This window comes from Haliotis asinina, chromosome 6 (assembly GCF_037392515.1).
Source record: "Haliotis asinina isolate JCU_RB_2024 chromosome 6, JCU_Hal_asi_v2, whole genome shotgun sequence".
In the NCBI taxonomy this organism is placed as follows: Eukaryota; Metazoa; Mollusca; class Gastropoda; order Lepetellida; family Haliotidae; genus Haliotis; species Haliotis asinina.
In genome coordinates, this window is record NC_090285.1 from 52,292,600 (window position 1) to 52,318,545 (window position 25,946).

General features: G+C 38.4%; 1 protein-coding gene across 1 annotated transcript in view; it reads left to right on the forward strand.

Moving 5' to 3' along the window:
- The first annotated feature begins 1,526 nt into the window (after positions 1-1,526).
- The window catches only part of LOC137286711 (mitogen-activated protein kinase kinase kinase 4-like), a 36,617-nt gene continuing 12,197 nt past the window's right edge, over positions 1,527-25,946 (forward strand). The window contains exons 1-17 of the mRNA XM_067818694.1: positions 1,527-1,608; positions 7,736-9,111; positions 9,978-10,081; positions 11,413-11,742; positions 13,520-13,777; positions 14,537-14,695; positions 15,432-15,589; positions 16,520-16,690; positions 17,030-17,129; positions 17,582-17,665; positions 18,949-19,233; positions 20,385-20,534; positions 21,042-21,203; positions 21,836-21,969; positions 23,995-24,076; positions 24,577-24,652; positions 25,135-25,317. Coding sequence (XP_067674795.1) covers positions 1,535-1,608; positions 7,736-9,111; positions 9,978-10,081; positions 11,413-11,742; positions 13,520-13,777; positions 14,537-14,695; positions 15,432-15,589; positions 16,520-16,690; positions 17,030-17,129; positions 17,582-17,665; positions 18,949-19,233; positions 20,385-20,534; positions 21,042-21,203; positions 21,836-21,969; positions 23,995-24,076; positions 24,577-24,652; positions 25,135-25,317 — 3,886 coding nt within the window. The 5' untranslated portion in view covers positions 1,527-1,534. The remainder of the gene's footprint in view (positions 1,609-7,735; positions 9,112-9,977; positions 10,082-11,412; positions 11,743-13,519; positions 13,778-14,536; positions 14,696-15,431; positions 15,590-16,519; positions 16,691-17,029; positions 17,130-17,581; positions 17,666-18,948; positions 19,234-20,384; positions 20,535-21,041; positions 21,204-21,835; positions 21,970-23,994; positions 24,077-24,576; positions 24,653-25,134; positions 25,318-25,946) is intronic.

The window sequence follows — 25,946 nt, forward strand, 5'->3', positions numbered from 1 at the left end:
ATGACCACGTGAACAAGGATAATATATGTCTATACAGAAAATTGGTTCTGGTCCAACAACTCTATGAAATGAATACTATTATGCCACATAATGAAATACGGGAAGCTTTTTTAACGAGAAACATTATTTATGCAACATTGGAATATTCAATCAAATATTGTTGGTAAACACGATTCATTTTATAAAGTATAAAGGGAAAGGTGGGTCACTTTACGGCATACCTCTTACATTGGCATAAAGGCATCAGTTACCTCTACTATATTATTTTGTTAACACATGCCTTATTTCATCAAGCAGCACTGTATTCATGTCCCTTATCCACACATAACTATTTATTGAAAGTAACGGCCCCTCACATGTATATCAAAACCCTTAAAATGTTACTTAAATACAACTGACCTTCCGACTAAATCGACCTTGCCGCTTCAGTCAACTGGTACGAAAGGTCGGACGCAGGCACCATGTGACACCAGCTTTCAGAACAGCGTGTTTTTCAAATATATCACTTAAATTGTCTCTTATTGCTCCACAAGCCCAATTTGCCCTGGTCTCCAATATCGTTGCTGCAGTAGCAGAGTAGGTACAGTTACTACTTATCGTAATGAGGAAGGATATATTCCAAACCTACCAAATGCCAACTTTGTTATAAACAAGGTCATATTCTTCTCGACACTGTTACTGGTGAAGACACCCTTCCTCTGCCCTGAGATGATCTACAACAAGGAGAGTCTCCCTAGCTACTCTGCCTAGTCCATTCGTGAATCATTAACTTGTTACAAATGTCAGGGACTGGGCTTTATCGCAAAAACTTGCTTGGCCAAGCAGTCTGGTGTAACATAGATGCAAGCAGTCTAGGGCGCGAGCATACCCGGAAATGAACCAGCCTCGCCTGTTTAAACACCGGCAGTTTCCTCCTGAGAGCGACAGGATATCCGACGGTGTGTTCAGTCGCCATTTGCATTTGTTTCTGCAACAGTGCCAAGCACCTCGATCTTCGAGTTACAGACTTCGCTCTTCCACACTACACTCCACACATTGGTCCTTGTGGCGATGCTAGAATAGTTTCAAATACATTGATATCACGAAAGTAATATAAGAAATACAATAATCTGGAAATTAAATCAATCTTGTTTGGGGTGGTTATTTTATCGATTTCAGTATATCAGACCCTTCAATGTTTGGTTACTATAAAATAATATCAACCACTAAGGGTCGACAGTATTCCATAGTCGACTCGCGGCTTTGAAACTACTTAGGGCACAAAAGGCGACATTGCGTAATTATTCCTTAAAGAGACTTTTATTTGTGATGATTCGTTTTATATGTTATTATATTTTTAATACTAGCTCTACTCTACTACAAAGTGGTGGACAGCTAGTTAATGCATGTTGACGTGTATGCGTCTGTCTGGCAACTTTTTAAAATTCGCGGGATTCCAGCTTCTTCTGGGTCGAAGTTCATCCCGGGCACCTGCAGCTTGTCTCGCGGAGCGACCTCGAGAGAAGGTGTGATACCACGATATTTGCATTCCAACATGGCGGACGACGAAGACGATGCAAGGTACGCTCGGTCACCTCGCGAAGACTACGACCCTCTGAAGGACGATCGGTGAGTGGCAGTTAACGCTACTGATTCTCGGAAGTTGTTTTTATGACATGCGTTCTCAATGGGAGCTGCAGCTGTTTGCAGTTCTGCAGAAATCGATCAGTGCGGACAGACATCCTCCTTGAGCTTTTGTTGTGCGTTGTGTCCCCGATCGTCATGCAGTCAGAAGTCCACATACCTGTTTACTTGTCAGTAGCCCTTAAGGCGTGGCTTTCAGAATTATTTGGCAATACATGCCATCGAATTGCATTAGCACTTTGCTGAAATTGCAGTGGATACGCATTTGGCTTTAAGCATCACTCGAAGTTCAGTTGTTGAGAGGGTCATGACAGGTGGATAATGACATTTGTGACAGTGAAAGCCTAACGTGATAGTCTACACTTTCTTCCTCATTCGTGACGGGTTTTGTACGTATCCTAGCCATTACCTCAGAATCGTACATACTGGTGTTGAACCTATTGTTGCTCTGTTTGTCACAAGAAGCGTGATGTTTAGTATGTTGTTTAATTCATGATCACATTTTTTCTCATGTTATGGGCACAGGTAGTGCAGTGAATTAATTAAAGGGACATGTGTATATCGTCTCACGTTTAGCCGTACCAGTTTACTTCTTAAATTCATACACCTCATATACTAGCACTGTGTAAAGTTTATCACCTGTTCATGGGTGAATAGATGCACTGCAAGGAATTTCACCATATTTCATGGGCCAAACAAGCATTTTTGCATATATTTTTCTCCAGACAAGAACCAAGTAATCATACTGGGGCAGCAATGAACTCCTGATTTGATGATCGTGTAGAGAAATGGCAAGCGTCAAATTTGTTTGCAAGAATCAGTGTTTGGCTTGGCGCAGAAAACCTGTGTTTTTGACACACACAGTGAATTTTAAAGCTTGTGTCATATTGGACGCAAGGCCACCGGACCTTAAGTTCAGATAATCAGGGTTAGCGGTTAACTGCTAAGTGCTGATTAAATACCTGACCTGTTTTACCTTGTATTTTTTATTTTTATTAAGCAATCACAGTTGATGTCTTTATGAAAGTTCCATACTAAAGTTAACTCCCCAAAACATGTCCATGACTCCCTCTAATTACATCAGGGAGTCATGATGACTCCTCATGTCAAGGACAAGCACTGAAGAATTTCATTGTTTGCTTACATTTCACTGCAGGTGTTAGTGTGTTGATCAATAATTTCATAAAAAGTAGCAGTTTCTGAAGCAGTTTCTTTCATACACACACACACAGACACACACACACACACGACTACTTAAATGTGTTTTTGTTTTTATGGACTTTTGATGTAAATCTTGGCTTGAAGATTGAAATTTTTTTAATGTTAATGTCTGCTTTAAAACATTAAATATTGAAGTCAATGTTTTACTGCATTAATATGCATGCCTGTTGCATATCCTACACAAGAGACCTACAGTTTTGATAAATCTAACAGAATTTGAGTTTCACTTGCCTTAGTTGTCAACATATTTGAACAAGGTAGGCTTGACCCACTAAACATTCACAGGACCTAAATGAATAAAAAATGAATAAAAAATAACCACACATTCAGATTTAACATTTCTTGTAATTGGCATTTAAATTATTGAGGATATGATTTTTTTAAACAGCAAACAAGGGTGACATGTCCCATATGACTACCTCTGTCAAAGTCATTTGAAGTACATCGGTGGTGAGTTGTAGACTTCCGTTAGAACTTCTTTGAATCTGCCGTATTTGTCCGAGAGTCTGACGCTATATATGAACACTGGGAGCATGCATTGTAGCTTGTAATGCCAATACCCTCATTGTCTAGCCCACACTTTATTATGTAGAGGCTGCCATCATGATGTTAAAGCTGGAATATTTCTGAATGCAGAGTTCAGAATATGTGTGGCTATTCATTTCATGGGAAGACATTATAGAAATCAAATTAAAGTATGCATGCAAGACAAAGTTTCTATACCTTTTATTCCTGACTAACACATATATTTTACATTACAATCATGATAATAAGCTATATTATGTTACAATCATTGTGATAAACTGTATGATATTACAATCATGATATTGAGCTGTTTTATAGTACAATCATGATGGATGAGCTATATTATGTTACAATCATTGTGATAAACTGTATGATATTACAATCATGATATTGAGCTGTTTTATAGTACAATCATGATGGATGAGCTATATTATGTTACAATCATGGTGATAAACTGTATTATGTTATAGTAATGATAATGAGTTGTTTAATGATGCAATCATGATGATGCATAGTATTATTTTCCAATCACTGCATTGAGCTATATTATGTTACAATCATGATATTGAGCTATAGTATTGTACTATCATGATAATAGAGATGAAAGGTTTGTAAATATATGTTTAAAGGGTTTCCTGCAAAATCTTAAGGTTCAGTTGCTTAATAGTTGGTTTGCTACACACGTTTAATTCATTTAATGTTTTTGGATGTATATCATACTGATTTGAGACTCTTCGTACAGTAATTAGGCTGCCATTGTGACCATATGTCCTTTCCCCAAATTTAGTTTTGCCACTGTGGTAGCAAATATCTATGAGTGGGGGGGGCTAAGGTGGATTTTGTTTTGGTGCATATTTATAATTTTTAGGACATTTTTACATAAATGTATGGTACAGATGTGATATATATTCATGTTTGAATGACATTATGTAATATAAATGCATACTGTTTAACCTTTTTAAAAAATCCTTTAGCCAAGTGAGATGTGAAAATGGTTTGTAACATTTTGGCAATCCCTTCATGGATATAAATATGTATTCTGAGACTGCTTCACACACCATGCATACTGTACATGAATGCCTATCATGAAAGAAAATGCTAGGTGCAATTACATAATAATCTTGAAGTTGTATTTGCTATAAGCAAGCTTTGCAGGACAGCAGTGAACATGGTGAAGAGTGAGAGTTTTTCCATTCATGATTTTCACGGGATAATGATTACAAACACAGCAATGGTGTCGATACGCAGACTTTAAAGTTTTTACTTTCACTCCCACCGCATCATTGGTAATGGGGATGCCCCTCGTCCATTTTGCTCCCTGGAAATAGTGGGGTCCTACCTTGTCACTTTTTCAGCAGGCAAACGAGCAAAAGAGGGGAGGTAATTTTCAAGGGAGATAACAACTCTTATTGAACTGGGCTATACTCATGAAACCAACCTAGAACCATCAGTTATGTACAGTAGTTATACACAGACTGATTAACAATGATGATGTCTTGTTAGCCAAGGAACCAAGACTGATGCACAAGGTTTTCATTTCCTCATTCATGGATTCAGCTGATGCACCATGCTATCTTGAATGTTGTTCAAGGCGATACTAAACTCAGTTCACTCGCATTGCAGATGCATGCATTTAAGTTTGTGATAGTAGAACATTGAAATGCATGTTTATTTCCTTATCCTTATCTACAACATGACAGCTTAAGGAAACCACTATAATCCTGAACTTCTACAGCCCTTTGTTTGCCAGACAGGGGCAAGAAAGCTAGCAATAATATCTGTACCTGGTTTAAATAGGTCAAGTAGATTACATTTACAGAGGAAGAGGAACAGTCGGGTTAAACATAAGCCTGGACAAAATAAATTAAGTGTTTCTCGGGCACATTTTTCAAAAGGCAGTAGGAGGGCAAGGACGGTACAACTTTGTTTTTAATTTTTGATAAGAAAAGAAAGGGACGAGGGAGGAACACTTTTTATATTTGCTCTGAAAAACACAGCTTTTGGATGTTGCGCATGTGGTAATGAGTCCGAGATTCCACCACACTCGTTCTTACAGACACTTATTCTTGTACTAGGTTGTAGTGGACAAATGGATGATCGGGATGCGGCCACATGAACATTATTTCTTTTTAAATAAAATGAGAAACTGATGCAAGCACAAATTAAAGTGATGCGCCAATGTCCGAGAAACATTTCACCCTTTTCATTTAGCCTAATATATTCGTGTTTTACATAACCAGCTTCAGTCTTTTAGGTTTACTGTAGGAAAAGAGTCTTCCATAAAAATGATTGCTAATATGACTTACAAATACATGTGTGTTTTATAGAAATGTTTCCTAGGCTATGAAATGCCACGTTACTCTGCCATTGTCAGAGCATAGCAAAAGCAGCAAGTAATTATTTTTTCTCACAACACATGTTAAAAAAGGAGTGTTTCTAACTTGGGAAAGTTTCACTCTTGTGGACTGGCGCCAACCTTACATGACAGTTTTCAGTTTGCAACTTGTCCTGGTTTAACAAGATAAACTGGGTTACTGTGTTAATGCTTAGTGTCAGTTTTATTCAATACCAATTTGTTGCATAACTGTAGCTGAGACAAATGGTCCAGAATTATAATCACACATTGTTTGGGTTTGTGAGGGGGTGGGACCGAAGTTGTAAACACCTCAGCATTGTGTTGTCTTAGGCTTTCTTCCTATACCAAACTACTTGAGAAGATTTCGGTTAGAAATGGTCGTCAGTAACACTTGCTTGTCGTAAGAGGCGACTAACGGGACCAGGTGACTAACAGGACCGGGTGACCAGATTGGCTGACTTAGTTGCCACAGATCATCTGTAGATCGATGCTTGTACTGTAGATCACTGGATTGTCTGGTCCAGATTCAGTTATTTACATACTGCCATCATGTAGCTGGAATATTGCTGATTGCGGCATAAAACTAAACTCACTCGCTCACTCTAACTGCTTGAATATTGGAATATGTGGCTGAGACACACTTAGTCCTTCATTGTGCTCCGTTTAGGATTTGGAGTTTCAAGTTGGACTTAATCCCTAACTGATGTACAAATGGATGGTTTTGCTCAGTTATTCTATTTAACAGACATATTTGTGAATAATACAAAGTTCATTTCTGAATTACGGAAATCACATGCAGTAAGGTAATGAAGGGTTTCAGAAATTGTGTTATACATACGGTGTTATTCAGGTTAATCATGGGTTCCGTGTTGTTGTGCCCTTTTCACCAGATCCGTGAAGGTCCCGGGGTAGAACAGGCCTACAGCAACCCATGCTTTCCATAAAAGGTGACAGTGCTTGTCGTAGGAGGCGACTAACGGGATGGGGTGGTCAGACTTGCCGACTTGGTTGACACATGTCATCGGTTCCCAATTGCGTAGGTCGATGCTCATGTTGTTGATCACTAGATTGTCTGGTCCAGGCTCGATTATTTACAGACTGCCTACATATAGCTGGAATGTTGCGGAGTGTGATGTAAAACTAAACTCACTCACTCCCTCACCCTTTTGTAAATGTCGAGTAGGTCACTGGGTGCGACTGTTGTTTTCAGCAATTGAAATAGAAATAGCCTGAGGGAAAACCCATGAAATGTAATTGTTTTTGTTGTTTACACCGGGTGAAGTTTCGACTGGAGGTTAAGCTGCTGCTTTGTGAGACTCCATTCCTGGGTTCAGTACTGAAGATATGCAAAGTATGAAGACCATGTTTGGTATCTCCCTCTAAAGATGCCTGAGTCTGATTTAAGCATTTTGAACTTGCACTGGGGCAATCTGAAATCTGAAATTTCAAAATGCAAATTCATTTTTATACCAGCTTGCGCCAGGTAATGTAAATAGCTAGCTATCAATAGAACACAGACTTCAGACAGGAAACAGAATGACAAGAAACTGGCTTGGAGCAGTGACTCTGGTGACCACACAGACAGTCATCAAATGACTGTTTCTGTTCATGGCATGAAATGTTTTGAAGTAATATAAAATGATAACAGAATAATTTTATTTTATGATATTCTGAATCATCAATACCCAAACTCAAGCATTATATGTAGTAATGTATTTAGCAGCAGATGCAGCCTGTTTTTTCCCAGTGCAGCCTGTTTTTTCCCAGTGCAGCCTGTTTCTTCCCAGTGCAGCAAGATTACCTGAGGTTGCACCAGATTTTAAAGAGTTAGCTAGTCACTCCAAAGGCCCGGGTTAAGTTTCACAAAATGGTACTATGTGTGGCATCTATATCTGGTGTCCACCGTCATGATATTGCTTAAAAAAAGAATAATACTAAACTCTCAAAGGTAATAATGAGAAACAAACTCTACAGTGAACTATGCTATAACATCACATTTCTCTCCCACAGACTAAACTTTGCTCATGCTGACGAAGGAGAGTTCAGTCCTGGAGAACAGGACAGTAATTTTGAAAATGGGGCTTTTGAAGATGATGATTACTCCACCCATGGGGGCTTCCAATACAGTGTCACCCCTCCAGCACAACCAAGGATGAGGAAGCGAGCCAGTCGGAAGCTGTCAGGGAGGGGGAGGCAAGGCACGGACTCCTACAAGGAGTGGAAGGAATATCTGGGCATGAAGAAGACTCAACCACAACCTCGGACACCGGTCACCATAATTAAGGAACAGTATGGCGATGATCCTGGTTTGTGCAAACTTAGTGGTACTGATTCAGATGATAATCTTGACAGAGATATCCAACGTGAAAAAAAGGATAAGAGACGAAAAGAAAATCGGGATTCCAAGCGATTGATGACCAAATCCCGTGGACATGAACGCTTTGTTAAAAGGCTTTCTGACGATTTTTCTGAAAACTCTGAAAATCAGCTCAATAAGAAAATTGTTTTGCCTGTAAATACGCATGCAAATATTGATTTAAATAAATCTAATACATTCTCCAGCCTCCAGATGTCAGTGAATCCAATTTCTATTATGCCAACCAATCGAATCCAGAGAGAAGCTGCAGTGCCAATTGAATGTCCGAAAGAGAGGTTTGACTTTTACAATATCTTCTCTACCTTGATTAATATGGGTTCGCAAAACAAGAAGGACAAAGACCGACAGTTAGCCAGCTGTTACAAGCGTCAGCTGAGCTCAGAACAAGAAATGTGGCAGAACAAGGTGAATGATGTTATTTGGATAGAACTGCATGCATGGTTTAGATTTTGTTCTTTGGAAGAGGCTAGAGAACATCTGAATTTTGAAAGGGAAAAAGTGATGGCAGTCCTGGAGGAGATTATCAACTTCAAGATGGTGTGTCAGGATATGTCAGATATTGATGATGACACATTTCATGAACATGGAGATACCAAGATGTCTCCTGTGGACAAAATGTGTGGTCGTGTGTCACCAGGTGTCTCAGCTTCTTTTCAGTCGCTCAATCTCACGTCAGACATGGTGGACTGTCAAAGAGAGGCTCTCAGCCGTGTCAAGAAACTCTTAGATGACTTAGACGCCTGTGAAAGTCTTTATCCAACCACAAAAGCATTTGCGAAGGAAAATGAGTTGTATGCTAGTGAGCAGTTTAATCAGAGGGTGAAATCTCTATGTTTGTGGTTGAATATTACTCGGGATCTGTGCCACAAGATGAAACTGTTAGGACGTGTGCTTGGTGTTCAGAACATTCATGGTCTAGACTGGCCGATGATAGACTACGAGAGTCCTCGTGCGTCAGAGTCGGCATGTGTGTCACAGAGACCTAGCATTCCTAACATACTGGAGACAGGTAAGTGCTGGACCTTTGTCTTAAGGTATACAGCTTATGAACATCTTGAAGGATCTAGTTTGATTTGTTGATTAGGGCTGTGTAATGGCAGATAAACTGTATTGCTCTGCATTGCTATATGTACATATTGTGATGTTTTACTTTTAGGAACTTGACAGTGAGTGATGCTAAAATACCTTTGGAAATAGAAAAAAACAAATGTTTTTAGGGTGTTATTCTCTATCCTTATTATATTTACACGATTGCAAATAGCGTATGTCGAAATAAACCACATCGGCCTAACTGGGCATGCTGTGGGACACATAATCATGATAATAGGATGTCCAGAAAAGCATGTTTACATGTAAAGTCAGGATAACTTAGACAACATACAAATAGCTGCTGAAAACAATGGATCAGACTATAGATTGCAGTTAGGTTGCCCAGGTTGATGACAGACTGTGGACACACCTTACATGAGATGCATGTGCTGCCTACAAAATGTATAAGTGCCATGATATAGGACAGGGATTTATCTAGGATTCCATGCTATATGCCCATAACACAAACGGCTGAGAAACTGCAATTTTCACACATATTTTAGCATAATGGTAGCCTGATTAATTTAATTTTGATGACATGAATTTAAGAATTATTGATTGGTTAATCTTTATGAGAAATTCTGGTAACAAGAGTATTTATGTAGTGCTGATGTCTGCCACTCAAAGCAATGCTCAAAGCACTGTTACTTGCCTGTAAATACGGTATAAAGTTTTTGTGTATATGATGATCAATGGTGTTAGGTTTGTAATGATAAGTCACGTGAAGGTACACAGGACAGTGTATAAGATATACAGTGGTGTGTGATGAAGATGGTGTGTTTCCAGTTCCGTCAGACTCCGATGCTGATGATGAGGCTGAAGATGGCGCTGGAGGGGACAAGCAGTATCTCAGCCCTGCAGATGACTGCAAGAGGGTCAAGTTTGTCGGGGTCAGTAGAAAGCCCATTTCAGTTTGACTTTCATAGATATTTTGGACTTTTTAATGATTCATAATATGAATGGGGAACATTATGCACAACTCGGTTGTCATCATTCATGAGGGATTGCGGCATAGCCTGGTGATTAAGATGTTTGCGTTTCATGCTGACGATCAGGGTTCGTGTGTGAAGCTCGTTTCAGGTGTCCCTGCAGTGATATTGCTGGAATATTGCTAAAAATGGCATAATACTAAACTAACTCATTCACTTTCACTTTCTCATCATTTATGAAATTTGTACTATGGTGATATCTTCCTTGTTTTATTTGTCTGTCAATCCCCATTAAATATATTCAGATGTTAATGTAATTTTTGTTACAAAGTCTGTTGTATATCAAACTGCATATGAATATTTATAGGAATATTTATGGAAACCTCAATATGTGCATTGTTTATGTATCTGTATACATACACAGTAGATAATGAATACTTCCTGCTGTTGCATGTATTGTATAAAAAAGATATATCCATACATTATGCTGACAGAGTGATCACAACTTATCTCTCTACAAACCTGTTAAGATCTGGGGTGGAGGAGGTCTTCAGCAACCCATGATTGCTACAAAAAGAGACTATGCTTGTCGCAAGAGGCGACTAAAGGGATCGGGTGATCAGACTCGCTGACTAGGTTGACTCATGTGTTATCAGTTCCCAATTGTGCAGATCGATGTTCATGCTGTTGATCACTTTATTGTTTGGTCCAGGTTCACCCATTTAAAGACTGCTGTCATTTAGGTGGAGTTCTGAGTGGGCGTTATAAATTAAGTAACCTTTGAGCGGAGACTAAGTTTCATGGGTTCACCCATTAAATACATTTGTTGTTATAGGTAATGGTGGTGTTATCATGACTTGTTGTAAAATATGTTCAAGATATATTAGGCTAAATAAAAAAAGTGAAATGTTTCTTGGGCATCGGCGTATCACTTTTGTTTATACATGTAACAATTTTTTATGGCCATTTAAAAAAAATGCTAATTCTGACTGACTGTGTCCAGACCATCCATTTGTCCAGTTGTCCATATATCTCAGTTGTCAAATATTCACATTAAAGTCTACACTAACAGTACCTAGTATGCACTGTTTGGAGTGATGTTGCTATGTGTTTAAATTTAATTATTTAATGTCATTTGCTGTTTATTTAAGGCATCTGAATCTCTGAGCATGGCTATATACATCCTTGTATCCTACTATATGTTGAAGTAAATAAAGAATACCAAGTACTGGTACTTATGGTACACTGACTACTGCAAGTGTGTATACTCTATATATCTACCCTTACTTCAGGTCTTCGATGGTGATGAGAGGTCTTCGAGACCTGAGAGCCCCTGTATCAATGAAAACACCCTCCCACCCCTGGGTACATCCACCCCTATGAAGAGAGGTAACATTGGGTCTTTCGCCACATCAATATCTCGTGAGTCAAGTGAGGTGAGCCTGGAGGAGTTGAACAAGACGTCGGTCTACCGGCACTTTGTCGACAAGTCGCTGAAGAAGATGGGAATGCAGAAGTTGGTTATTCGACTTCGGGACGGGCTAGACCGGTCACTACAGCGTGCTCGTGAGGCCCTGGAGAAGCCTAAGCTGACCACATCTGAGGGAGGAGAGAAAGACAAGGTAAAGCAGCATCTCATCATTAGGACTGAGTTTTAAACACCAATTGATCAAATAACTGGCTTATTGATCATTTGACAATCAAACTTTGATAATCAGTTTAAAAAAATTTCACTGTATACTGTGTTCAAGAATGACATAAACAATTGGTGTATGTGCAATATTTGTAAATATCTACAGGTAGGCTTGCATTTGCATCTGTAATACAGGACGTGAAGTCTGTTTATAGCTCACCCTGGGAGCAGTCATTAAGTAGTGGCTTGCAGCATGATAATAATCTAAGCATTGATACATATGTGATTGATACCCATGTGTAAGTACATGTTTCAACGTGTCAGCATTGATTAACGTTTCGTAAATGTAGTAAGTTATCTTAATGTGGTTATCAAAAAAACGAAAATACAAAAATGAATACTCCTTAGAATCGAATATGTGATCGAAACAAGGAATTTAATTGGCTGGTTAGATTGTCATCTCTATACCTGCGTTCCTGCACATGTCTTTGCTTTGAGAAAACATTTTGTATTTGCTAAAGGCTCAATTCTCGTCAATTTGATGAATAACTGAGTTGAATAATGTTTGAAATGGGTATTGACGCTTGTCACATCTACTTGATGAATAGCCATTCTGTTATTATCTTTGCATCTAATTCGACACATAGATCTTCAGTTAAATAGTGATCTAGATTCATATTAGTTGTCAGGTATCCATGATTTTCAATATCCTTTTGTCAAAGTGTGTTTTAATCCATTTCTAAAGAAGCATGGGTTATATGACATATCTTTGTTATAGTGTGGCAGTTGACTCATCAGCTGGTCTTGTGTTTATTAATCCATACTTGTAAAATTGTAGTCGACATCGATGATCAATTATGCTTTTAGAGGTTGATTCCCAACTTTAGGTTTAAGATGTGATTAACAGGGATAAAATTCTGCCATGAATCTTCTGATTTTGTTTCCATTGCTATGTCAAGATTCTCTTTTCTGATATGGGATATTAGTACACCCAGATGCCTTCCTAACTGTCAGTGATTGTAAGAAATACATTTTGATCATTTCATTTTATTTGATCCTGCGATACTGAATGGCAAAAGAAATGCAAGTGAAGTTTTTAAATAGATGACATAAACATGCATGCTTACTTTAATGAGATTTCATGTATTCGAAACTTGCATGTCTTTGCAGTTCAGTATATGACTTAAAAATTCTGCTGCTAGATGACAATTTTCAACAGAAATATCAACAATGAAATAATGGTAATATTGATATTTCAAAAGCTAATCTTATCACATGTTGTATTAGAGCAGTATTATCAAGATCTTTAATGGATAAATCTTCCTTTAATTCTTTTGACACATAACTTTTTTGGGTCATTTCATACCCCTTCATCCAAAAATGAAATGACCTCAAAACATTGTGTGTCAAAGAATTAAGAAGAAGTTTTGTCCATAAAAGATCTTGGTCATATATAACAATAACAACTTCTAAATGACCCTAAAAGACATCATAGAGCAGTATTGTTCTATTTCATAAATTTTAATCAAGTCATAAGGCTATTCTTGTGTAAGGGGAGATAATTCAACAAAAGTTGTCTCCCCTTAATCAAGTCAAAAGTTATTATGTTTCAATTCAGGTGTAATGTATTTGAAATGATATCCCTGATATAACACCCAGAAGGTGCAATAATAAAGAAGTAAGTTTGACATTTGTATAATTGCATGAAAATTATCAAATCAAAAGTTGCCTCCACTTATTACCTTTTGCCTCACATCCTGCTTCAGTCCCCCTGTGCAAGTGACCAGGCATCTTCTCCTTCCCTCGTGCTGCTCCCTGATGGGAAAGACAACATATTCTACCGCAGCACCAGTTTGTCCGAGCATGGTGCTTGGAGCCAAGAGTTCATCAAGATGGGTCTGCCTTCTTTCCGACCCAGCTACTTGTTCCTGGTGCGAATCCCGCTGGATGTAATCCACGAGTGTCTCCGTTTAAGATTGGAACAGAGGCCCTTGGGAGACCCTTCTTTTCTCAGTGTCAGGCAGGTGAGTATTGTGTTATGCAGTAGGACTATCTTGTCAGAAAAGATTAATGTGTGTTTGAAGAAAATGGGGCGGTGGGGAAGCCTACCAGTCAAAGCGTACCCTCGTCACACTTATGAACCGGGTTGGATTCCCCACATTGGTGCAATATGTGAAGCTGGTTTCTACTGTCTTCTGCTGTGCTAACCATAAATGGTACATATGCATCTTATTCCGTTTCATCCAAAGCTGTGTTTCATCCAAAGCTGTGTCATACCAAGAGACATTTAAATATGGTATTGTTTGGTTCCTGTCTGGCACTTGGCAATAATGGGTGCAACAATATGTCCAAGTGGGGTATCCATGCTTAACTGTGGCATTGTATCTCAATGTGCTAGTGCTATAAAACCAGTTAAGTCTGGGCAAGTAGCCACACATACACACACATGTATGTCGTCATTGGAATGAAATATTCTAAAGTATGATGTTAAACCACGTTTCCCCTGACCTTAGTGTTTAACACCGCACTAGGTAATATTCCAGCTATATGGTTGCAGTTTCTAAATAATTGTAAAATATCCAGTGACTTGCAGCATGAGCATTGGTCTATGTAATTGGGATACCATAAAAAATTTTCATAAAAAGTCAGCAAGGCAGACCTGATCACTCTGTTTTGACAAGCATTTATCAGTGAATTTAAGGCTGACAAACCAATGATTATTATGAAAACTAGTTGATGACCCCACTATCTTTCACTAAGTAACAGCCTGTAATATACTGCAGCTGATTCGGGAGTGCAAGGAAGTGCTGAAGGGGGCAGTGCTGGTCAAGCAGTACTATCAGCACATGGTGGCCTCCGTCATGTGGGATGACAACGAGGCAGAGGAGAAGTTTGCCACTGATCTGGAACAGTTTGATAACGACATGAAGGCCATGCTGGATGTATGTATGTCAGTGTTATAATGAGTTGAGGAGTATTGAGACTGTAACTGTTTCTGTGATATTAAATCCCGTTTAATGGCTTGTTATTCTAATGCATGATGGAAGTTGCCGTCAGATTTGCCTTGGATTAAAAGGCTGTCTTGGATTTAAATGACTGTCACATTCCTTTATGTTGTAGTATTATTTTGGATTTAATGAGATGGTGACAACGTTCATAATACAGTAATTTATCATACATTTATCATACAGTGGATAGTGTTTTAGCAGGATAAATCCCCTGATAATGTCTGTTTCTGTTGGTGTCATTTAGGGATGTCAATGTAAATGAAAGAGGTCATATGCAAATTTTAATCATGATGACATAGTTATGAAAGAATAAATCAAAATGGTATTTAATGTTAATGGTTAGTGGACTATATATTGAGAAGTGATAAATAGCAAAGGAAGATTACTCTACTTTATTATCTAGTTATTATTTGTGAAATGTAATAGCTACATTTTGAGCAGATATCAAATGAATTTTATTATTTGTAGTTTGAAACCTTAAACCGAAATTATCTTGTAGCCCTTGTACAACTATAATACCATTATTTCATTGCCCAAAATGAAACCTGACTTGTCCCGGGCATCGGGCAATAGGATTTTTGAACCCCAGGAAGAGCATGAGGAACATGCTGTACAGGGTTTATGATTTAGAGATGATTTTAATTTGATAATGCTAATCTGTTGTGGACAGGATTACTTCAAGTACCTGCAGAGTTGGATCAGTGCGCTACAGTCCCTGCCAGAAGCATCACGGAGTCTGAAGAATGCCCTGGAGGAGGAATGGATGTTCACCAAGTACATCTGTCCTCACGTCATAGGAGGAGAGGCAGAAGCAGGCAAGAAGTTCAGGTTGGGAGCCATATATTTTTACTTGCCCATGAAAGATGCTGCAGTGTAATGTTTTTATGGCAATATTACACAAGTTTAATGCCGCTAGACATATGACTTCATTATGGTTTACATTACAGTTATGACGTCACTTTGCCAATGTCTCTGTCGCAGTGGTCTTCGGCCTTGCTTCACTCCTTGAAGCATCATGCTGTAGGCAATTTCGCCGCAGTTTCTATCAAAATAATTTGGAGATGGATAAACAGAAAACAAAACTAGCTACTGTGAAATTCCATTTATATTAAACTCATGAAAGATTTAGTATCCAACTTGCTTATGCTAGTTTGATACCAAATTATTAACTTGTTTAATAAAAATGGTATTACACAGAAAGTCATTTAGTATCCCATAAGTAATGACATTGATCTAGGATTAGGTTTGGTATGATGGTACTGTATTAACACAAACTCGTGAAACCCGTGAAGATCGGGGTTAGTATTGGTCTTTAGTATCACATGCCTGTTGTCAGAAGCAGCTAATGGGATCGGGTAGTCAGGCTCGCTGACTTGACAGCGACAGTTGACTCATCGTATCGCAAATGCGTAGATTGATACTGAAGCTGTTGATCACTTGATTGCCTGGACCAGACTCTATTATTTACAGACAGCCATTATGTGATGCTGAATATGGCATTAAACAGCAAGCAAAATAACAGACTGATACAAACTGATGAATATTGCTAGTAAATCAAGAATTCACTGCCAGTTCACAAACATTTAGTTAAAAACTAATGATCTAGGCAGGATTACTTACAATTACATTTTGGTTATTTGTGGGTTATAGAGGCACACAGACACAGTTAATGATTAAATATAGACAGATTAAAGGAAAATTAGCCAGGGTTCTTTTGAGTAGCATAAATTGAGTTGTTCTGATCGGTCTCCTTTCCAGCACCATGGTTCTCAGTTTGCTGCTGAATATTGCGGACTTCCTGGAAAATGGCATCGATGACTGTACATCTGACCTGTACGACTTGACAGCCTACGAGAATGACCGCAGTGACCAGGAGTGTTCAGACGACTCAACTACGACATCCAACAAGGAATGGGTTTCTGATTACAGGTAGTTGCCCTTTGTTCTTTGTGTGAAAGGTCTTTTTGAGTGGGTATGGTTTTACGTCGCTTTTAGCAGGGTATTTAAATGCTGAGCTCATAAAAGCAGATTTGTTCTGCAGTCATCCAAGGAGTGTTTTAAAACAGTTATCTGCCTTTGATGAATAAGCTAATTGTGACATGGTGTATTGTCTTTAACAGACGTGAACTTGAAGCACAACTACCCTACCAATTTGCAGTATTGTAGTAGTTAATCTGCAAGCATTTTCATTCCCAAATGAGTAGCAGAAGTTCTGGTGATTATATTGAGACATGACACAAAACACTTAACTGTTTTGCTTCCATCCAGGCACACCATCCAGCACACATGTAGGAACTTCAAGATTCTGTTTCATGAGGCTCGGGAAAGAGCATCAAAGGCCCTGGGTTTTGCTAAAATGTTAAGAAAGGTAAGCAGTCTATCAAAATTCAGAATTAGTGTCTTGCTCTACTTTGTTTTTGATATTTCTGCTGCTTTCTTGTATTTGGTTGAAGTTAATGTCCAGAGACGGGGTTCTCTCTCAAGTATGTGTTTTCATTCTTACAGCTGATTGTTTTTTTACTCCGCTTTTTGTTGGTCCAGAACTATGTGTCAAATATTCATCAGTAAAGTGTTTTCCTTTTTCTTGACCCGCTGATTGTTCCTTAAATACCTGTTACCTGTGTTCCCTACAATATCAGTTGCTAGGAAGATTGTACTACTGTAGAAAACTGTGAATGTTTTGCCTTAAGCTCTGCATTGATATGATTACAAAGATGATAGAAAAATTAAGGTATATATGTATAATGGATTAGCAATTTGAGTACAAGTTACATAAGGTCACTAATAGGTTTGATACAATGATGTTTTGTTTCATTCAAGGACCTTGAGATTGCATCAGATTTCAACATCTCGGTGACAACTAGAGAATTTCTGGATAAGCTGGAGGAAAAGAATCATGTCAGAGTAGGTCTTTCTGACATATCTTGGGAGACAAAGCATGTCTCATTGTCAAGGTTACTACAGTATTGACCTTACCAGCTGTGTGCAAAATAGCCACTGGCCCTCCAGCCTGTGGCTAGTAAAAGTCCAGCTGGGCAAGTAAATCACCACAGTCACTGGCCTACTTCATGAAGTCATTTTGTAAATATGTCACTCTCTCTTGACTACAGTAAATATGTCACTCTCTCTTGACTACAGTCGAACCCCTTTTACCCGGACCCCACATATCCAGAAACCCCGCCTTCCGGACGATTTTTATGTGAAACGAAACTTACGTTCATTAATTGTACTCGCTTAAGCGGACCCCGCGCTTCCGGACCCGAACAGCAAATTTTCAAACCATTCCCATACATTTCCATTGAAAAATGATCCAGTTATCCGGACGGAGAGATCTGTGCAACATGCATGTGTATGTGTCATGTCAATACCGTTTATTGCACGACTATGTGATTTCGTAATCTATCAGAAGGCATTTGGTGTGAATTGATTAATTAGCCATCAAAACACTAGTGACTGCAGACAGCATAAATTCGATATGATGTTGTATGTTTTTAGGGCATTTAAAATTAACAAAAGAATATGCAGTTGACAAAATAGAAACTTATGTTTTTCATCTAACTTACCATCTGAAGCTCCACACGCTACACGATTACGTCCGAGACAACTTGACAAAGGGTAACCCACGTTCCGCCTTCAATGTATTATCGGTACATTTATATGTTATGATGATTCACTGTTATTACTACTGACTGTTGATTTATTGATATACGTACATGAATATTTTTCGTCCAGGTAATCGGGGTCCGACTGTAGTTAAGTTGGAGCCCACTTTTAAATCCTGTAAGATTATGGCCTGATAAAAATGTTCATCACATTAACAGCTTAATGATGACTCATTCAAGTTTTTTTTAGCGCAAACAAAATCTTTAAGACATTCAGACATGTCTTTTCTTCTTTGTTTTTATGGTATTTTGTCCTTTTTTAATCTTTTGCTTAGTTTCTACATTCAGATTTCAGGCTAGTGATATATTTTGTGGGCTAGTAACTTTCAAACATAGCTAGCCCTAGTAGCTAACAAACTCTTGAAATGATTTTACCCACTGGATCGGGCTTACAGTATCTTTACAGCTGGATGTCAGATAGCTCATCAGTGATATTGTGCTTGTAGTGCTGCAGCTGATTGTGTCATATGATAGAGGTAACTACAGTTTTGACCTCATCAGTTACACTGTGCTTATACACTACAGGTGATAGCCCCACTAAGCTCTGGATACATGATGTTCATCCCACATGAGATCATGAGCAACACCCGCCTCATCTTACAACTGCTCAACGTCACATGTGGTCGAGAGGAGAGTACGGCCAAGCAGTGGACGGACGAGGATGGTCAGTGCCTTGTCAACGAGGGCTACCTCCTCATGCTGCGGTGTAAGGGCTGCATTGACCAAGTGCCTCAATGTCCACTGTGGTCGGGGGAGAAGGTCCATATGGAGCTTACTGCTGAAACTGCTATTGCCCTGTCTCATATCGAGGTGAGTGAAAACCAGAACTACACTATAGTTTTGACCCCTGAAGATCCATGTTAGTCTTCAGCAACCCATGCATGTCATAAACGTCAACTAATGGTATTGAGTGGTCATGCATGCTGACATGGTTCACATATTTCATCATATTCCAGTTGTGTAGGTCAGTTGTCATTTTGTTGATCACTGGATTGTCTGGTCCAAACTCAACTCGATATTGTAACAGACTGCTGTCATAGAACTGGGAAAGTGCAGTGTTAAACAACAAATGCTGCAATTTCAAGGAAGGAAACAACTTAAATCTTTAAGGATGCTAATTGTATGTGTGAAAATAAATCAACACTCTTCCAGGAATTCAAAATAGTGTGCCAGTGGAATGAATAGACTTGCAGTTATTCTGCTTTTGACCCATTTTCATTTCAAGAAAGACAATTTAGAAAATTGTTGATTTGGAAGAATCTAAAAATTCTACACTGTATTACATGATCCATTAGTGTGATGCATTAGTTGGAACCAGTTTTTGTCAAAATGTCGGATAAACATGTCTATTAATTTGGATCAAAGTACAGTGACTGGTACCCATAACAACAAAGGTCTAAACAGGTTTGTAAAAATTGGTATTTGTCTATTTCGTCCATGAGGGATTATAAATGTCAAGCAAAGGCTTGGGATGTTCAGATGAAGATTGAAAACTGGGTCAGCCACCTGGTCTGTCTTTTTGCCTTGTGAAAGGTGCAGTCATTCTTTCATTGTGATCTTGGAGCCTAGTGGTTGCTTTGCTTGCTGATCACACCGAAGACACAGGTTCAATTCATCACATGGATACAAATAAGTGAATTCTGGTGTCACTCATCGTGATATTGCTGGAATATTGCTGAGAGGGACGTAGAACTAAAACTCGTTAGGATATGTATGAGGTGCTGGAAAAGACTATTGACTAAAAAGATCTTGTCCTATACACTTGTCGATACATGAGGTAGCCATCGGGAGAATGGTGAATCAACAACTGTCTGATATGAGGTGATATGAAGTGCTAGAAAAGACTGTTGACTAAAAACTAAAAAAATCATCAATTGCTAAATGAATTACTAGGAGGTTAAGTTCAAAAGAACAAGTCTGATTTTTGTGATGCTTCAAGTGAGAACTGGCTGCTATTTCAGGTGGAGTCTCTGTTGCTGGTGGTGATTCACTCGTCACAACTCTCCAGTCAACGGAAAGAGTTCAACAACAAGATGGGAGATACCATCAGTCTGGTCAATGAACAGACATCCTGCCATCAGTCTATAGCAGAGTCCCTGGCTTCTCTCAAGGTGAGGACAATAACATCAATGATGGAAATGTATCTGTTTCTTATGTACCAGAATGCATTCACCAAATTAATACTTATGGTGTTAAATTCCCAATGCCCTGGACAGTGGGTCAGTGCACACTCATTTTCATTCCCTTCTCCCTGAGTAGCATACATCCCAAACTGGCTTTTGAAACATTACAAGGATGATAGTCACTGGTTGATAACCATTCTTTGCTGAATGAAAAGAGGCGTTTTAATAGCAATGTCCTATGATTTTGTTCGAATGTCTTTGAATGAGGTTAAATGTCACCTTTCTAAAACTCACCTTTATTCCTCCCTGTTCACTCACTCACACACTCATTCACTCATATATGATTCCCCACATCATGGGTACAACATGTGAAACCCATTTTGGGTGTCCCCCTGCCATTATATTGCTGGAATATTGCTAAAAGCAGGATAAAACTGTACTTACTTATTCACTCCAGTCTGATACCCCAACATACAAAACGTGTCTCTGTTGCAGAACACAGCCATTGAGATGCGAGGGAATGTGGCTACCGCCATAAGCCAAGTGGACGAAAAACTCAACTTCGACGATATTGCCAAGTTGGAGGACAGCGAGAAGAATCATATCCTCAAACTGTACAGAGAGACAATGTTGCAGTGTTATAACTTTGGGTTTGAGGTGAGTCGGGGTAGTTGGAGGATAACATTATTTTTGTTGTATAGTACATGTATACATGAATTTGGGAAAGTTGTTGTTTGTTGTTTAACTTCACACTCTACAGTATTCAAGCAACGTTTCAACAGTTTGTAGTGAACCCAGGGATTGATGTTATGAGCATGTTGCACACATTCTGGATATGATGACTCATATTTTCTACTGGGATAAAATGAGCACTGACCTGACAGTTGTCCCTTATTAGCCGGTATGAGTGCTGCCCACTGGACTTGTCATTGTGAATGAAGGGGTCCTAGGTTGTCCGCGATCAAGTGTAATGGGATGAATGAAGCATGAGAGTCATCTGAAGAAGGGGTGTGCAGCTATGAGTGGAAACAATTTCATTGTCATGCACTGCACATGCTGTAGCCTAAATGTGCTCTCCGTTTCAGAAACCTAATGCATTTGCTCATTGTCAGGCAGCATCTGCTTCTTGTTCTTTGCCTTGTCCAACTTATCCTTGTTTGCCAGAAGATCAGCAGGCCACCGGTCCAGTTAGACACCTACAGTGACAAGCATTGATTGCTTGAATCATGTTTTAGCCAGTATTGTTTGTATTGATAGTATTGTAAAGAGTACCTGTCTTTTGTGTGCAGTATTACAAGGAGGTTTCCCGTCTTGTGTCGGGGGATCAGAGGCAGAGACTGGGAAGAGGACTTGTCAAGTTTGCCAAGTCTTGGATGAAGTTTGTGTCAGAAAAATGTGAAAGGGGCAGAGGAATGAGACCCAGGTGACGTATTACTAGATAATTAATTCCGTCAGACATTGGTCCCTTGAAAGTGTATTGCATGCGTATTCTGTTAGTAGAGGGGTAGCCTAGTGGTGAAGGCATTTGCTCGTAATGCTGAAGACCTGGGTTTCATTTCCCACATGGGTACTGGTGTTCCCTGCCCCTGATATTTGCTGGAATATTGCTTAAAGTGGCAGAACCCCAAAGGTGGTAGAACCCCAAAGATGGTCAGAGGTAGGTGACTGGATGGTATAAAACTAGCTCATGCTGACAGAAGAACTCCTAGGCAGGCAAAGAATAATTACTTAGTTAAGTTCTATAATGTAAGTGACAAACAAATTGTAGATTGGGTTGCCACAATGACTCCAGAAAATGGCTGACTATTTCATGCATTACTGCTGACCCTCTTAGTTTATGTACTATATAAAGTTGTTTATCACACAAATGATGACATTCACTATCCAGTCAGTCTTATACATGTGTTTATTTTATGTATAAAATGGCTGGCTATTTCATGCATTACTGCTGACCCTCTTAGTTTATGTACTATATAAAGTTGTTTATCACACAAATGATGACATTCACTATCCAGTCAGTCTTATACATGTTTTTATTTTATGTATAAAATGGCTGGCTATTTCATGCATTACTGCTGACCCTCTTAGTTTATGTACTATATAAAGTTGTTTATCACACAAATGATGACATTCACTATCCAGTCAGTCTTATACATGTTTTTATTTTATGTATAAAATGGCTGGCTATTTCATGCATTACTGCTGACCCTCTTAGTTTATGTACTATATAAAGTTGTTTATCACACAAATGATGACATTCACTATCCAGTCAGTCTTATACATGTTTTTATTTTATGTATAAAATGGCTGGCTATTTCATGCATTACTGCTGACCCTCTTAGTTTATGTACTATATAAAGTTGTTTATCACACAAATGATGACATTCACTATCCAGTCAGTCTTATACATGTTTTTATTTTATGTATAAAATGGCTGGCTATTTCATGCATTACTGCTGACCCTCTTAGTTTATGTACTATATAAAGTTGTTTATCACACAAATGATGACATTCACTATCCAGTCAGTCTTATACATGTTTTTATTTTATGTATAAAATGGCTGGCTATTTCATGCATTACTGCTGACCCTCTTAGTTTATGTACTATATAAAGTTGTTTATCACACAAATGATGACATTCACTATCCAGTCAGTCTTATACATGTTTTTATTTTATGTATAAAATGGCTGGCTATTTCATGCATTACTGCTGACCCTCTTAGTTTATGTACTATATAAAGTTGTTTATCACACAAATGATGACATTCACTATCCAGTCAGTCTTATACATGTTTTTATTTTATGTATAAAATGGCTGGCTATTTCATGCATTACTGCTGACCCTCTTAGTTTATGTACTATATAAAGTTGTTTATCACACAAATGATGACATTCACTATCCAGTCAGTCTTATACATGTTTTTATTTTATGTATAAAATGGCTGGCTATTTCATGCATTACTGCTGACCCTCTTAGTTTATGTACTATATAAAGTTGTTTATCACACAAATGATGACATTCACTATCCAGTCAGTCTTATACATGTTTTTATTTTATGTATAAAATGGCTGGCTATTTCATGCATTACTGCTGACCCTCTTAGTTTATGTACTATATAAAGTTGTTTATCACACAAATGATGACATTCACTATCCAGTCAGTCTTATACATGTTTATCTCACATTCATACTCATTTTGAATATGTGTTGAAATTCCCCAGCACCTTAAAGATTCAAATAAATGGAGGTAAAATTATACTATGTGTGTGCGGATAAATTTGCTCACACTTGTCTTCATTTCCTATGGTAATAGAAACAGGTATAAGCTATACGATGGAATCTTTCTGGTTTGAACCTTGGTGTTGTGTAAGAGGAATTTCATCATATTACCTTTGATGATTGTCTCATACTAGAATTATGTACATCATTTGAGAATCATCTTCTCCAGATGGGCCAATCAAGGCCTTGATTTCCTCACAGTGGCATGTGAGCCTAAAGTCCTGGCGTGTTTGTCTGAGGATGAATTTCAGGTATGTCTGTATATCAATATATACGGTGTACTAAGGGTGGGTATTGCAGAGAATTTTCATACTGTGATATATTCCGATGCAAAATATTTATTGCATTATGTATTGTAATATATTGCAAGAATTTTTTTTAACAAAACACTGCTTAGAGTTAATTGAGTTAATGATTGATTATGAAACAAAGACACAACAAAATCACTTTGCTTCATTTAGCTTTATTAGAAACTTTTTATCATGACAAAATAGAAATGTGAAATAGTATTTGGCACAAAACAACAATGTGAATAGTTTTTGAAAAATGTATGAACATATATATAATTCTTTATGCATTTTCAGAAAAAATGGAAGACACTGTTTCTCTGCAGGTTGTCTTCCTCATTAAGTTAAGGTCTCCTGACCTAAGTAAACTACAGTTCACAGATTAAGTGAAAAATCACACATGACATATCACATGTAGAAAGGATCTTGAATTTATCTGTATAATTGTCCGAAATTTATTTCAGGAGCTGAAGAAAAATATCAACGACTGTATCACCCATGTTATTGGATCAGCAGACAAGGGTGGCCATTGGCCTCATGGTAAGCTGCCCTTGTGTTTGGGATCATCTCAGGGAGGAGTCAGATGTATGGAGACTTCTCTCCTACCCAGAGAAATCTAATCCCCAGTATAATGTTGTACCTTTGACCACTTTTGCTAAATTCCTTCCTGCACAATGTGTACTCCCAAATATATATTGGCATTGTGTATCAGAGGTAAACAAGGAAAGGGATCCAGACTACCTGTTGTCCAATTTCCAGTTTTGGTGTAAGCCTTGAGGCTGAGTGCGTGACTGACTTTAAAAGTGTGGGTTCAAATCCCTCAACCCAACAAAGGTACAAGAATCTGTACTTAACTCAGAAAATGTAATCCATAATATAACAATGTATGTTACATTGGGTACGCTGGCTTTTCAGTTATGAACTACCTCATCCTTTAATCTATGAAGAAAAAATATGTTTACAAATATTGTATATATGTACAAACAAAAATATATTTTTATGTTATATTTAACTTGTTGCAGTTAAATCAGGTGTAGAGGGCAATTTCCGTCACCACATGCAGAGATTTCCGTCGTGCCCAGAACCATCCCTCAGCCAGAAGATGGTACGCTCAAACTCTAGTAGATCCACCATGAGTGAAGGGATCCCACATGTCTCCGGGCTGTCCACGCCCTCCACACCCAGTCCCAACATCTTGGATTCATGTATGTACACAAGTTTGTTATTTGTTCTCCTCTTGTCATGGACGACTTGGTTATTTACAGACTGCCGCCATATAGGTGGAATATTACTGAGTGCGGCATAAAACTAAACTCATTCACCAACTTTATCCCTCTGGCATGTAGTGTAGGGGGGATATAGATGAAGCCGCATCCTTCTGTACACCTGTAATCATATTGTTTCCTGAGCATAGCTTGAAAATCGCTAAATCTTTTTCAACAAAAACGTGTAGAAATATGAAGCAAGACCTTAAGTGTTGCCTTTTGCTATTTAGAGATTTTCGTCATTTTATTTTTCTTGGTTTCCATGGAAATGTTGTGGCCTTAGTCTGAAAAGGGAGTAGTGGTCTTCATTTCCGGAGCTCATATTGAAAACCGTTTAATATCTTTCAACAAAACTTGACAGATATATACACAGATCTGCCTTTTTACTATTTGCAGATTTTGGGTTCTTTTTATTTTACTTGGTTTCCATGGAATCGATTTGGGCTTTGTCTCAAAAGGGAGGGATGGGCTTTGTTTAATCCTGCAGTTAGCATATTTAAGTGGGAAATATTCAAACATGTCTCACATTTGTGCTTTCTCCTGTTAAGTTGACTGTGGAGTGGAAACGA